Genomic DNA, 13,741 nt, shown 5'->3' on the forward strand with positions numbered 1-13,741 from the left:
GGGTGGGTATGTTTATACTTAGTTTCCTGGGTTGGGTTTCTTTTCACTCTAGTTTGATGGCCTCTGCATCTGGTTTAATGCAGCTTCACACAGCCTCCAGAGGGCATTGTTTTGCTGCCTGGTAGCACTTGATGTTTGTTCTCTGCAGGACCACACACTCTTACCTGGCAGGGGAAACATAGGCAGTTTTCCCTGGAAGCCATTACACTTTGGCTGTGCTGATACCTAGGATTTCTCCATGTCTTTACAATAATTAAATGCCTCTGTTTTAATAGAGGGAGAAGAAACAAGAAACAAGAACATTAATGTCTCTAAGGGTCATGGAATTAACTAAGACAAACAGAAGGGCCTGGTGTGATTTTGTTTGGTTTTGATGGTCTTAACAGAAGAAAGAAAGGGGAAGAAAAAATGGAATATACTAGAAGAAAGGAAGAGAAAGAAGGAACTTACTATTTCACATAATAGGGGTATTTGAAATGAATAACAAATATTGAGGAAGGCATGGGGAAAAATTGTCATTACATGAACATTACTTTTATCTGAACTAGACAAAGGAGGATTGATCATACTCAAACATATACAGATAATTGGATGTGGAAATACATTAAACTCAGCAGGAAAATAGGCAGAAGGAAAGAAAGAGAAGAGAATATCATTTAAGAGGGAGGATAGGATTGGTGATGGAGCAAAGTAAACAGCAATGTCAGAACGTGACAAAAGGTTTAAAAGGAGAGAGTTAAAGACTGATCAAGGATGAGAACAGAGGGTAGCAACGCAAAAATAATGCTTTAATACTAATTTAATAGATCACTAAAAAGAGCATAAGAAAGAAGTTAAAGACCTGAATGGAATTTAATAAAAGTTAAATATGGTAGATGGCTGGTTATTATTGAATGGAAACAGAAAACAGAAAAGAATATACATGCTTCTCAGTTATGCATGGTACTTTTGTAAAAACTCATCATGTAGTTAGGGCATAAAAACCTTATGCAGGAAAGCAGGTAAATTAAACACATCCTTTACTGATCATAATGCAATAAAAATTATCTTCAAAAAAAGACCTTTGTGGGGCAGCTGGGTAGCTCAGTGGATTGAGAGCCAGGCCTAGAGACGGGAGGTCCTAGGTTCAAATCCGGCCTCAGACACTTCCCAGCTGTGTGACCGTGGGCAAGTCACTTGACCCCCATTGCCCACCCTTACCAATCTTCCACCTATGAGACAATACACTGAAGTACAAGGGTTAAAAAAAAAAAAAAAAAGACCTTTGAGGAAGGTATCAAAAATTAATTGGAGTCCAAATAATTTTTTAAACTCTCATCTACCCTCTTCGAATCAATATTATGCATTGGTCCCAGGGCAGGAGTGGTAAGGGCTAGGTAGTGGGGTTAAGTGATTTACCCAGGGACACATAGCTAGATAATGTCAGGCCAGATTTGAACCTAGATGCTCTGCTCACTGAGCTTCCTAGCTGTTCCCTGAGACCAAATAATTTGATCCTAATGAGTTGGTAGGTTAAAGAACAAATTATAAAAAGTAATAGAAAATTTCATCAAAGTAAATGACAACAATGGAAATACATTTGAGATGCAACTAAAGCAGTCCTTAGAGTAAAGTTTTCTCTAAACACTTTTTATCAGTGAAAGAAAGAAATGATTAATGAATTGGGTATGCAATTTAAAAAACACTAAAAAAGCAAAATATTTTTAAAAACCCAACATTAAACATTTTGAAAATGAAAGAAGGGATTAACAAAACTGAAAGCAAAAAACATCCCTGAATTAATAAATAAAACCAGGAGCTAGTTTTGGGTGGGAAGAAAAGAAAGAAAATAAATACTGTCTTAATTTAAAAAAGAGAGAAAACCAAATTGTTGCTATAAAAATTAAAAAAGAATTCATAGGAATTGAAAATTAAGTAAAGGGAAAATATCAGAAAAAATTGCTAACAAAACTAGGCACACACAATGCAGATAAGCTGTATTTTGACTTGCTGTGGCAGTCATGCTTCAGCTCTAGTAGGATAACTTGATCTTTTCTTCTTTGAACCCTGCTGATGATTGTCCTCATCCCTGTTGAAGGGACTGCCCTGGCTTTTGGAAACCTTTCTTATGCTCTTGAGTTTTTCTAAGGTATTTGGCTTTTGGGTGGACATTGATGTCACCAGGCCTGTCCTATTAGGCAAGTTGATTTTGTTTCCTTCCTTGGCTGTATAAGCTTCACTTTTCTCCCTCAGGTACCTTTTGCAATATGAGCTGAGGTAAAGAACAGTCTTGTGGCCTGGCATCTTGCCTAGTTGGTTAATGTTTTTGCTGTACCTCCTCACTCTCTTGTATTTTCTATCAGAACCATCTGGGTTTCTTGCCTTTTGTGTCCTTTTTTCAAGAACTTGTTTATGTTTTCATTCTTTTTTGAATACTCCATCCTTCTTTTCCATTCCCTTTCCTCCTTTGTGTTTTGCGCCTCTTCACTTCCCCTCCCTTTCTCTTCTTTTTCTTTTCATGTGAACCTCTCCTCTCCTCAGGGTCACTAATCAGACTGCTGTTGCTGCTGTTGCTGGGCTAGGATGGACATCTGCCAAAAGAACAGTCAGAATCTGCATTTCTCTTCTGCTTCTGAGACTGTCAAGGGAGGAGCTGCCCTATCATTTAAATAAACTTCTATAAGAAATTTATTTTCTTCCACACTCCCCATCTCCTCATTGCAACATATACCATCAGCCACCAGGAAGAAAACACACACATACTTGGGGTGCAGTACTAGCTGGAGTGTTGACTGCGAATTAAGCCTTACAAGGCCCTGCCTCTTTCCTTTTATCCTCTTGACCCAGTCCTCCCTCTTTGCAGAAATCCCAGATCTATACATGGGACGGCCGCCAGTCAGACCGCTGGACAAAGCTGGACCTCAAGACAGAGCTGCCCCGGGACACACTTCTCTCAGTGGAAATTGTCCATGAACTGAAAGGGGAGGTCAGAGGTGGTTTTAAGTTCATTTGCTGTTGCCTTGCCTGGCCTTGTTCCTCCTTTTCCCCTTTCCCTTGCATTTGCTGGCGATACACATCTTGCAGGCAGAGTAGAAAAGACCCTGGTTGTTGTATTCCTGCCTTCAGTTATATCTGCCAAATAGAACAGTCACTCTCAGTAAGCCCATCTTTGAATAAGACAGATGTAATTTATAGTCAGTTCTTAGTGATTTGTGCTTCTGTAGCACTGCTTTATTCTGGCCCCTCACTCCCCCCAACAGTGTGGATAATCCAAAGGAGAAAGACAGAAATCCTTTCCTTTTGGCCTTCTGTGTTTTGTTAAGGGCAAGGCTCAGCGGAAGATCAGTGCAATCCACATCCTTGATGCATTGGTGCTGAATGGCAGTGATATCCGGGAGCAGCACTTCATCCATCGGTATGGCCTACGGCCTTGGGAAGATATGATCTAGTGGGGGTAGACTTGGAAAGCCAGGATCTAGCTTGATTTTTGTGGAAGCTTGGATGTGGCCTCAGAATGCCTTCTTCCCAGTCTTCCATTCACCTCTGGTCTCCACTGTTGGGTGGTTCTGGGGGCCTCCTCTCTACCCTGATTAGGCAGGGCTCTGCAGGTGGTTCCAGCTTTCCACTGGGCTAGAGGCTGCTGAGGCACCAAAGATCTCAACTCTTCCACGTGGTGCCACCACAGCCACTCAGATCAGTGGAGAGGCATGTGCCAGGGTTGAGAGGAGATGACTCTTAGAGGGAAAAGGTATTCCCCTGAAGAGGTATTATACAGGTGTAGAGGCTATTAGCTGCTGTGTTAAAAAAATTGAGCAGACATGTACTGTGGCAGAGTTGGGCTAGGGATCACAGTGGAAATCAGAAGAACACATGGTCTCCTCAGACAGCTTCTAATGGAGAATGAGAAATTGCTTTCATGCAAGGGTTCTATCATAGGGAAGGAAGAATGAGTAAGAAGGGGGAGATGGTGATGTTTAAAAAAAAAAAAGATGAAGAAAAGGGGAGTAAGGAAACGCTTTTTAAAAACCTTCATGCACTTCCTTGCTGTGTGATCCTGGGCAAGTCACAACCTCTTGTCTGGCCCTTACAGCTTTTCTGCTGTGGAACTGATACACAGTAATGATTCTAAGCTGAAAGGTAAGGGATTTAAAAAACTCTCCTGAAAAGTTGAATAATACAAGAAGGTATGCAGATGAATAGAGTACAAATTGATTTGAGGCCCACAGTTAAGGAGGTGGGCAGTTGGGATAAGCTGACTGAAGATGATCTAGAGGAGATGTGTTTGAGCTTGGCCATGTTATAGGACATTACAACACTCCTGGGGATTCAGAACTAAGATTCCATGCTGGTGGCTCTTGGTAAGTGATTCCTAAATACATATGGACTGGTGACTAGTAGCAATGAAGGTTCTTAGGACTTAGAGCTAGAAGAGACCTTAGAAATTGCCTTCGATTTTCCTTTTACCAATAAGGACACCTAGAGAAGTCACTGTAATAAGTGACAGAGTGGAGGCAGCTAACTAGGTGGCTTAGTGGATAGAGAGCCAGACTTAGAGATAGGAGGTCCTGGGTTCAAATTTGGCCTCAGATACTTCCTAGCTATATGACCCTAGGCAATTGCTTAGCCCTCTGTTCTTCTTCCTTGGAACTAATACACAGTGTTGAGTTTAAGATGGAAGGTAAAGGTTAAAAAAATAGCTGGAATTTGAGGCTAGATCTTCTGACTTCAAACTAATTGTTGCTTCCTGAGACCTGCCTTTTGCCTGCCTCTGAGAGACTTTTGCTTTTGTTGCAGGATTCAGCTTGCCGAGAAGTTTGTGAAAGCTGTTTCCAAATCCAGTAGGCCTGACATGAACCCCATCAGGTTTGTGAGCAACTTCCAGTGCTTCTAGTAGCCAAAGGTAGCCTTCCTGGGACTGTGCTTTAGCACTCATCAAATCGTAGCAATAGGTGGCCTGTGGAATACAGGTGGAATCACACTTGTGTTCCACTTATGTCTAAAGAGAGCTCTACTAGAGATACTGCCAGTGCTAGGAATGACCCTTTGCCTCTCAAGTAAGTTACTGTGTTATTCCCCCCCACTCCTGTGCCCTGTGCTTGCTGCATTGCCTAAAATTCTACCATTAGGGATTCATTCCTTTGGGTTAAAACTTTGTGTTTCCAAGTATCCTTTGGACAGGGTAAATACTTTTATCTGTAAATATTTGTGATATTTTATGGAAAATGTTAGGGGGTCCTCCCCCCTTTAACTTAGACAGATAGGAGACTACTGAGGGAATGATAGTTTTTATGGGAAATAGAGGAAGGAATAGTTCTGGAGCACAGGGCATATATACCTGGGCTCAGAAATGGGCAGCTTATTGCCAAGAAGTACATAGAGTAGTTCCAGGGAGGGGAGGATAAGTGGAACATAGAAGGAGGAGAGAGCAAGTTTTCCTTATGTCCTGCTTTGCTTATACCAGGCCCTGTTGTGCGGGTACTACTAAAGGTGAAAAATTGATCTGTATTTTCCGATGCAATCAGTCCTGCTCCCTTAGGCTGAGCAAGCCTAGATCCTGACTTAATTGCACCTGCTATAAAATTCCATATCTACTTAGTTCCTAAAAGGAAGTCTTCCAAGATTCCTGGCTAGAGTTATGTGGCCTGGCATGGCAGTTCTGTGTTATCTTTTCCAGAGATATTTTCATTTTATAAAGGGTATTGGGCACATAAATTTTAACCAAGGAATGAATTGCTTATTGTAGTATTTTAGATATAAAAAAAGGCAGGTGGCTTGTCAAGGACTCCAATTTTGAGGGAAGTTTCCCAACAGCTGTCCCAGAGACTTTCTCAGGGATCCTGGAGGAGTAGGGTAGAACACATCAGAGAAACTGATTGGACTGGGAGTATACTTTACTATCCATTTGGCAGACTGCTGGCTTGTATAGTTAGGGATTTTCCTCTTGAATTCAACCTTGTTCTAGCTAGGGATATAAGTTGTCTCCTAAATAAGCACCAACCAGATTAAGAACAGATGTCTGAGTGGGATTGTTTGGCCTCTCCTGTTTGACCCCTTTCCTGTGTAATTACCATCATGATATTGTCTTCCTAACTTCCATAGGGGAGAGTCCTTGAGGGAATAGGCTTGACCAGCTTGGGGGACCAATAGAGGGAGCTATGAGATCACTGGGAACTTTCCTCTTCAGAAGGAAAAAAGGGAAAGAGAAAGGGTCGAATATAGAAGGATGAGATTCAGATGTCAGACCTGTTATCTGCTCTTCAGCCAGATGGGCAGTGGGTAATACCCATGAAAGTTGGGGAATTCAATTCACGTGGCCCTTGTTTCTTTCCTTCACACCATCCCTACAGAGTAAAGGAGATGTACAGACTGGAAGACATGGAGAGAATTTTTGACAGGTGAGTAATTAGAAACAATTGAAAAGCATATGAGGTACTTTTTGTATCTCAATAAACCAGGATAGCTCAGAGTTTGACAAAATCTAAGGTGGTTCTTGGGATCAATCCTAGACATCTTTGGCAGTTCTTTCAGTTTGTAATATCCTCCTTGGACTGAGTGCAGGAACTAAAACTTGCAAAGGGAGCAGGGATTTAGGAATGAGTTAGTGTGTTTCTACTTGGTGAAGGCCACTGTTGTATCTGTCTGTGCCCCACACCACTGTGGACCATGGGCATAGCTAGGAACCCCATGGCTGAGAGCCAATTCAGGCAAATGGGGCAGGTGGACCCCAGAGAGAAATATGGGCTCATTGTCATAATTAAAAATTTTCCCTGTGAGAGGAAGAGCAACAGACTGGATGAAACACCCCAAATCCCAGCCTTTAGTGCATGCAGGCAACAGAGACTGGAGTTGCTTCTGTTTTTTTTTTTTTTTTTTTAACCCTTGTACTTTTTGGTGTATTGTCTCATAGGTGGAAGATTGGTAAGGGTGGGCAATGGGGGTCAAGTGACTTGCCCAGGGTCACACAGCTGGGAAGTGGCTGAGGCCGGGTTTGAACCTAGGACCTCCTGTCTCTAGGCCTGACTCTCACTCCACTGAGCTACCCAGCTGCCCCCGCTTCTGTTTTTTCAGTAGAGGTGCAATCCCTGTGACTATCTGTGTGAATTGCTGTGCTGTGCAATCTTTAGGGTCGGTCTGTATGTGAGTCTACATATGTCCGAATATCTGACTGTATTTGTGTATGAGGTGGAGCCATGATGGGTTATATATGAACCTCCTTTTCTTCCCTTGAGCTGTGATTTTGTTATTATTTGACGATAACATTATCTGGGTGTACACAAGGTGGGAGAACAGTGGGTCCCTAGCAGTCATTTATGTTAGTCACACATCACGCTCACTCTTGGTATTAATGTCTTAAAACCTAGATAATATCAGTGCTTGGATATGTAAAACTGTTACATGTCATAGCAAGAATGTGCTCCTCGCCTGGCTCCACAGGATTCATTCTCTGTGCTGTGTATGCCCTACTGGGACAGGATCTAGGAATCCCTCAACATCGGAAGGCTGACCAGCCCAATACGGTCACATTGTGCAAGAGGAAAGAGTTCAGGGAAGAAGCTAATTCACCCACAGTCACGCATCATATGTTGCAGATCTGGGACTAGAACCTGGCTCTCATTCTCCCTGGCCATTTTTTTCCCCTCCTACACCATGAGACCTGTGATTCAATTTTGGCTTTGACACCGACCAATTATGTGACCCCAGGCAAATCTCGTGTCTCTGCACTTAAGTTTCCTCATTCATCAAATGGGGATAATAATAACAAACCCTACCTAACTCATGAAATTGTTCTGAGAATCCACTGATATAATGAAATGAAAGCATTTGTGAGGACTTTAAAGCTCTGTTCAAATATTAGGGATTATTTTCATCCACATTAAGTAGACCAGCCTGGCTGGACATTAAAGCCATGGCCTTATTGGTCCTAAATTCACCAGCTTTGACTTTAGATTTCTCTCAGTATAAATATGTTATTGGTAGTAGCACAACAATCATAATTATTGACTACTTCCTGTTGTTGGGCTCATCTCCAGAGACGTAGCTTTAGGAGGAAGAACAGATCTTATTCCTCCATGGCAGACAGTTCATTCCTAAATTCTGATTGAAATTGTGATTGCTTAGATAGTTTTGGTATTTGCCACGATTTATGAATACAGTATAAAATGATTGCTTTTCTCATCATATATCTATATCTACTTCCTGTGGGAATTCAGGTTAGAACTGAAGGTCATCAAGGGCTCACATCAAGGGCTGCGACTCAGCTACACAGGACGAGATGATCGACACTTTGTGCCCACTGGCCTCTACATTGTCAGAACCATGAATGGTAGTCTTTCCTTTTTCCCAAACTGCCTTTCCTCTTCCCATCCTACCCCCAACTCCTTTGAAAATCTTCCCCTAGCTATTGCCTCTCAGACTCTGGGTATAGATTGATTTGCTTTCTGTCATCTATAAGTTGATGAGGTCATAATGGCCAGCCAGACTGCCATTAGCCAAAGTACTAATGGTACTGTCCTCATCTTGACCCCTTTCTCTTCCTTGGCTGGACCTCATCCCTCTTTGTTTCCCCTGGGCTTGGGGGAAAGTGTTGGGAGGCAGCTTCAGGAAATCAATTTTACCTAGCTTCTAATTTGCAGGCATGTCTCCCCCTCCTGTCCCCCCACCCCCCACCCCATTTAAACCCACTTGCTGTTTCCCTTTTTCTCCTGGGCTTCAGTAATATGTTATCACTGCCCAAGATCCTAGAGTGCTGTAAGATACAAATGGTCCTATTTTTATTATAATCATTATTACTATTATTATTAGTTTTGTTTTATTATTAGTACTGATGATGATGGTGATGATGGTGATGATTTTTTTAAAACCCTTACCTTCTGCCTTAGAATCACTACTGTGTATTGGTTGTAAGGCAGAAGAGCAGTAAGGGCTAGGCAATGGGGGTCAAGTGACTTGTCCAGGGTCATACAGCTAGGAAGTGTCTGAGGCCAGATTTGAACCTAGGATCTCCCATCTCTAGACCTGGCTCTCCATCCACTGAGCCATCTAGCTGCTCCCTGATGATTATTATTAACTAGAATGTCTTAGTGTTTACTTTAGTTTTACTTTGGGATGGTCAAAGTCAAGATACTTATCGTTACTACCCTTTGGGCTCTTCCCTGGAAGAGAAAGAGGCGAATGAGAGCTGAGGGAAGGGATGTTCCCTCATTATCAGCATACTGCTTATTGGAGTGAATGCTCATGAAAAATATACTAAAGCCATAATAAAGATCCTGAAAAGCACACTGAAATATTGGACTGGGTAGGAGTGGTGGGAAGGACTGGAGAAGGATTGTCCTTAAAAAATTAGTATAGGACCTTTCTGAAGACCCTGCTGTTTTTCTGTCTTGGAAGGGGGTAGCCCAGATTTGATTGATAGACCACAGGCAAACTATTACATTTCTTGGATAGTATGAAGACATTGCACAAATTCACATTTCTGAGAACCAAACTTTAACCAGGATTAAGATAAATTAGCCACCCATGAAACTATGAAAGGTCAATCTGTAATTCCCTGACCAGGGTCTGGCAAGCAATCTATAAAATGGATTCTGCCACCTACCTTGAAATCTGTGTTTAGTCTCACCTCCTTCTGCCTAGATCCTTGGACCATGGCATTCAGCAAAACCAATAAGAAGAAGTTTTTCTTCAACAAGACTACAGGGTTTTCTACATATGTCCTTCCTCTGGATGCCATTGCTCCTTTTCAGTAAGTAATGCTCTCCACCTTCCTTACCCCCCTTTTTGTTTTCCTGGATTTCCTGTCTCTGACATGGACATCAGCTCCCCTTCTGCCAAGTACTCTGCCCCACATTCAAGTTAGTACTACATTTGTTGCCCTGGCTCACACAAGTGCTAAGGAGGACCTGGTACCACATTAGTTATTTTCCTCATCTCTAGATTCCAGAATGTATGTAGAGAGACCCTTTTTTCCCCTAGGAAGGTAGAAGGGAAAAAGAATTTGGCTTTCTCTTTGACCCCAGATATGGGAGACTAAAGAAGTAAGTAAAGAAGGTTGGAGAGTTGGTCATTGAGCCTTTAACAAATGTCTGTTGTGTACCTATGCCTAAGCACTGGGGATAAAAAGAGGCCCAAAATCCAGTTCTTGCTCACAATAAGTAAGAAGGTTGGAGAGGGAAGGAACCGCATTGCCTCTTCAGGTCTCTTCACTCCCAGCAATACTCTGGTAACTAAACATACACATGGACCTTCTCTTGGTATAGCTCTTTCCTTCAGTCCTGAAAGCTATCAGTTTGTATTCCTATTTTTTTAAGCTCCCAACTATTTTTTTTAAACCTTTCAACACTGCCTTTTCTGGGTGGGTGATTCCCCAGAAACACAGCTGGTTGGTGCATGCCATTACTTATGCAGGAACTCTGTGAAAGGAGGTGCAGGTGTGTGCTGAGGTAGCTTTCTCTTCTACCCTGTACCATCTGCCAGACCCTGACTTGGGGCTTCTCCTTTCCCTCCTCAGAACATCTACCTATGTGTACTTTGGACACTAATGTTTATGGAGCCTGAGTGTCCTTGGATAGAGAAAGGATGTTGGGAGAAGGTCTGAGTGTATGTATTTAGGTTCCACTACCTGATGCCGCCAGGTGCTGAGGAGTCCTGTGAGGCAGGGCATTGGGATGGGGATTGCCTCTATGAGGGGGGAGCTACTTAGTGCTTCCTCAAGCTTTAGGATTCTCAGGTCTTTTCCCACCAGGCTCTGGGATTCATTTGTTGAATTAAATAGTTTTACTAAGTAGCAGGCAGTGCAGCACTAATGTGCCTGTGATTAGCCACTGACACCTGCTCTTATCAGCAGGCCAATACAATTCTGTAAGAATAGGACAGAAAAAAAGCCATGAGGGTGAAATATCAGTATCAATCCAGTAGGCAGAGTGGCACCAGTAACATTTTCTTTTGAGGCCAATGGAGGGCAAGGATGGACAGTGAGGCAGGCCAAAGCTGGGACCCACTGGGAATTCCTTTTGTTACTGTGGGTAAGGAAGAGTCATACCTGAGAAATCTGTTCGGTTGGTCCCACCCATTTTTCTCTCCTAGACTGAAGGTCACCAAGATAGTACAGCTGGTTCTCCCTCTGATTAGATAATTTTCCCCCGCTCTCTTTAGTTCTGTCCTGTCCCCAGCTAAGCCTGATGATCTCCTTTCTCTCCTCTTCTATTCCCCCAGCATCTGCTACTATGGGCGGCTCTTCTGGGAGTGGGGTGATGGTGTCCGAGTACACAACTCTCAGAAGTGCCAGGATCCTGAGAAATTGTCCAAAGAGGACATCCTTTCCTTCATTCGAGCACATAGTGTCTGAGGATCCAGCCCAGGAGATCATGCCACCCTCCCCTCCCCTCAAGGACCCTTGGCTGCTGTCCTAAGAAGGAGGGAAGGGGCTGATGGTCCTCTTTGGAGCAAGATAACAGGCCACAGATGAGACGGGCCGCGTCCTCCTGAGAGGAGAATGAGTAGCATCATTGCACATCAAGGACAGTGTATGACCCTCTCACTCCTACTCCTCCTGGGTTACAGTCTTCCCTTCCCCCAGAACACTTTGGGAGTATTTGGAAGGAGCTAAGGAAGATGGGGCTGCTTTTGCTCCTGGTATAACCATTTCAGTTACCATCTCCAGAAGGACATGATGGGACCTCTCCCCTTTAGGAGGTGTGGCCTAGAACATAGCTGCTCCCCTTGTTTGGATCATTAGAGAGTCAACTCCTAGTCTCTTGGCTGGCTTGGGAGCAGAGGCAGTGGTTTTAGGGCACCAAACAAAATATTGCTGAAGCCTCAGAGCTCCTGGGGTTTTGCACCCTTCTTCTTCCCGGAGCCTGGCCTCTTGTTTGGCTTTCCTGGGAGTCCTTCCTTTTCACCCATGTAGCTGTGCTACTTGGGCAGGGTGATGGGCAGAGGAAGAAAGATGGCAGACATGCCAATCCTTGTAGCTACCCCCTATCCCTGACAACCCCTAGAATCTGACTTTGGAGAGTTTTCATTTTTTTTAAAAAATGTGTATGTCCTTTGGAGTATCCAGAACCTTCTTGCTAGAGCTGTCTCCTACCCCATTCCCCACTTCTAGTCCCACCCTGGGAAGGGCAAACAACTCTAAAAGATGAGGAAGCAGCACCAAATGTTATCTCGGGCATCTTAACCAGGAACCTAGCCTGTGTCTTGGAGCAGTGCCTTTTATCGAAGGTGAGGGGATTGGTGGCCATAGGGGTCCCTGTGGGCTACTCTCCGGTCACAGCATGATGCCCAGTGTAAGTGCTTGGCCCAGATCTCTGTGTGTTGCCAAAGATACGATACTGGAGGGTTTGAGTGGAATTTCTTAGGCTTGAGATCATTCTCCTCCCCTCTTTTCCCCTAAGAAAAGGCACAACTTGCTTCCATGTTTTCTCGTGGGGTCTTCAACTGTTACCTCTCCTGTGTACACAGAGGGGTTAGGGACCCTAGGTCTCGAGGAGGGGAAGGAAGCAGGTCTGTGAGCCATTTGATGAGAGAAGGGTGAGAGTGCTTGGAACTGATAAGACAGTTCCCTCTCTGCCTTCCCTGGGGCCCAGGCCAGAGGGCCAGAAGGAAAGATTCCCTTTGCTGGGCCTGTTTCCATGGTGAGAGGCAGGGGGTTGCAGGGCTGGGGGGAAGGGGGTATGGGGTGTGTCTCCACTGTGTCCATGGGGTGGACCAATAGTTGTCCTCTAGCCCGCATTTGGTAGTAGTAGCCCTGCTTACAAAGGTGGCTAATTTCCGCCCAATACCGGGTTAGGGGTGTGTGTAAATGTCTCAGATCATTAAAGGAAGATATTTTTAAAACCTGTGTTATTTTGTACCGATGGTTGGCACTTTGTAGTGTGGGAACTGGCTGACTTGGTTCAAGACTGTCTGGGCTATGAGGCTATGCAGAAGGGGTTGTCTAAAAGTTGCTTTCAAATCCAGAGGCTCGAATACCCTTGAAAACGGGGTTCCCATAGGGAAGTCTGCTCTGGTTAAGCTCTCATGTTGCTCCTTGGAACCATGGAATGGCAGTTGGGATTTGATTCTCTTCCTGACAAGGCTGAGGTGGAAGGACCTGCCTTGCTCAGTTACATAAATCACACAGCTGGCCAATTGGTGGCACATCACAATCCAAGATCTGTCTGGGAGACTAAAATAGCAGAAGCGGCAGACTAATTAATGTCATGTTAGACTATGGCAGGAGGGGAGAAGGGTGGGTTCACTGCGGGTCCCCCCCCCCCCCAGGCTTCCTGGCCTGCTGCAAAGTATGTCTTCCCTTGCCCTTCCAGGACTAGGTCAGCCTTGAGAACTCCTATAGAGGTCCCCTTCCTTTCTTCCTTCCCCCAGGGTCCCTCCTTAATGTGTCATGGCCTCTGTTCCCCTGAGCTTTTTTCCTCACTGCTTTATATACTTAATTGGTTTAATCTTGCCTCCTTGCTGCCTGAGCCCCTCCATCATTTTAGTTGCTTTGCTCTGGCCTCCCTCCAGTCTCCTCTCCTCTGCCCCATGTCCCCATGCTGCAGCAGAGGAGAGCAGAGCAGGTGGGATGTGGCCGGGCCAGTCATGCCACCAGTGACCTCCCTGGCCACAAAGCCAATTCTGATTTCCTGGTTACTGTCACCCTTACCTCTGCCTCACAGTAGCTTTTCCCCCTGCAGATGGATTAGCTCTCTGGGCCCCAGGGCTTCACAGCCCCCATAGCCTAATTTTTCTGCAGCCACTGAAGTGAAGGGGCTTCTTAGGCCTG

At 44.3% G+C, this 13,741-nt stretch overlaps 1 protein-coding gene across 1 annotated transcript in view; it reads left to right on the plus strand.

Moving 5' to 3' along the window:
• The window catches only part of CMTR1 (cap methyltransferase 1), a 67,150-nt gene extending 54,337 nt beyond the window's left edge, over positions 1 to 12,813 (plus strand). Inside the window, exons 18-24 of the mRNA XM_044674370.1 lie at positions 2,843 to 2,965; positions 3,303 to 3,394; positions 4,774 to 4,842; positions 6,327 to 6,374; positions 8,190 to 8,302; positions 9,613 to 9,721; positions 11,191 to 12,813. Coding sequence (XP_044530305.1) covers positions 2,843 to 2,965; positions 3,303 to 3,394; positions 4,774 to 4,842; positions 6,327 to 6,374; positions 8,190 to 8,302; positions 9,613 to 9,721; positions 11,191 to 11,323 — 687 coding nt within the window. The 3' untranslated portion in view covers positions 11,324 to 12,813. The remainder of the gene's footprint in view (positions 1 to 2,842; positions 2,966 to 3,302; positions 3,395 to 4,773; positions 4,843 to 6,326; positions 6,375 to 8,189; positions 8,303 to 9,612; positions 9,722 to 11,190) is intronic.
• Positions 12,814 to 13,741: the final 928 nt, after the last annotated feature.

The sequence above is a fragment of the Gracilinanus agilis genome, chromosome 4 (assembly GCF_016433145.1).
Source record: "Gracilinanus agilis isolate LMUSP501 chromosome 4, AgileGrace, whole genome shotgun sequence".
NCBI classification, from domain to species: Eukaryota; Metazoa; Chordata; class Mammalia; order Didelphimorphia; family Didelphidae; genus Gracilinanus; species Gracilinanus agilis.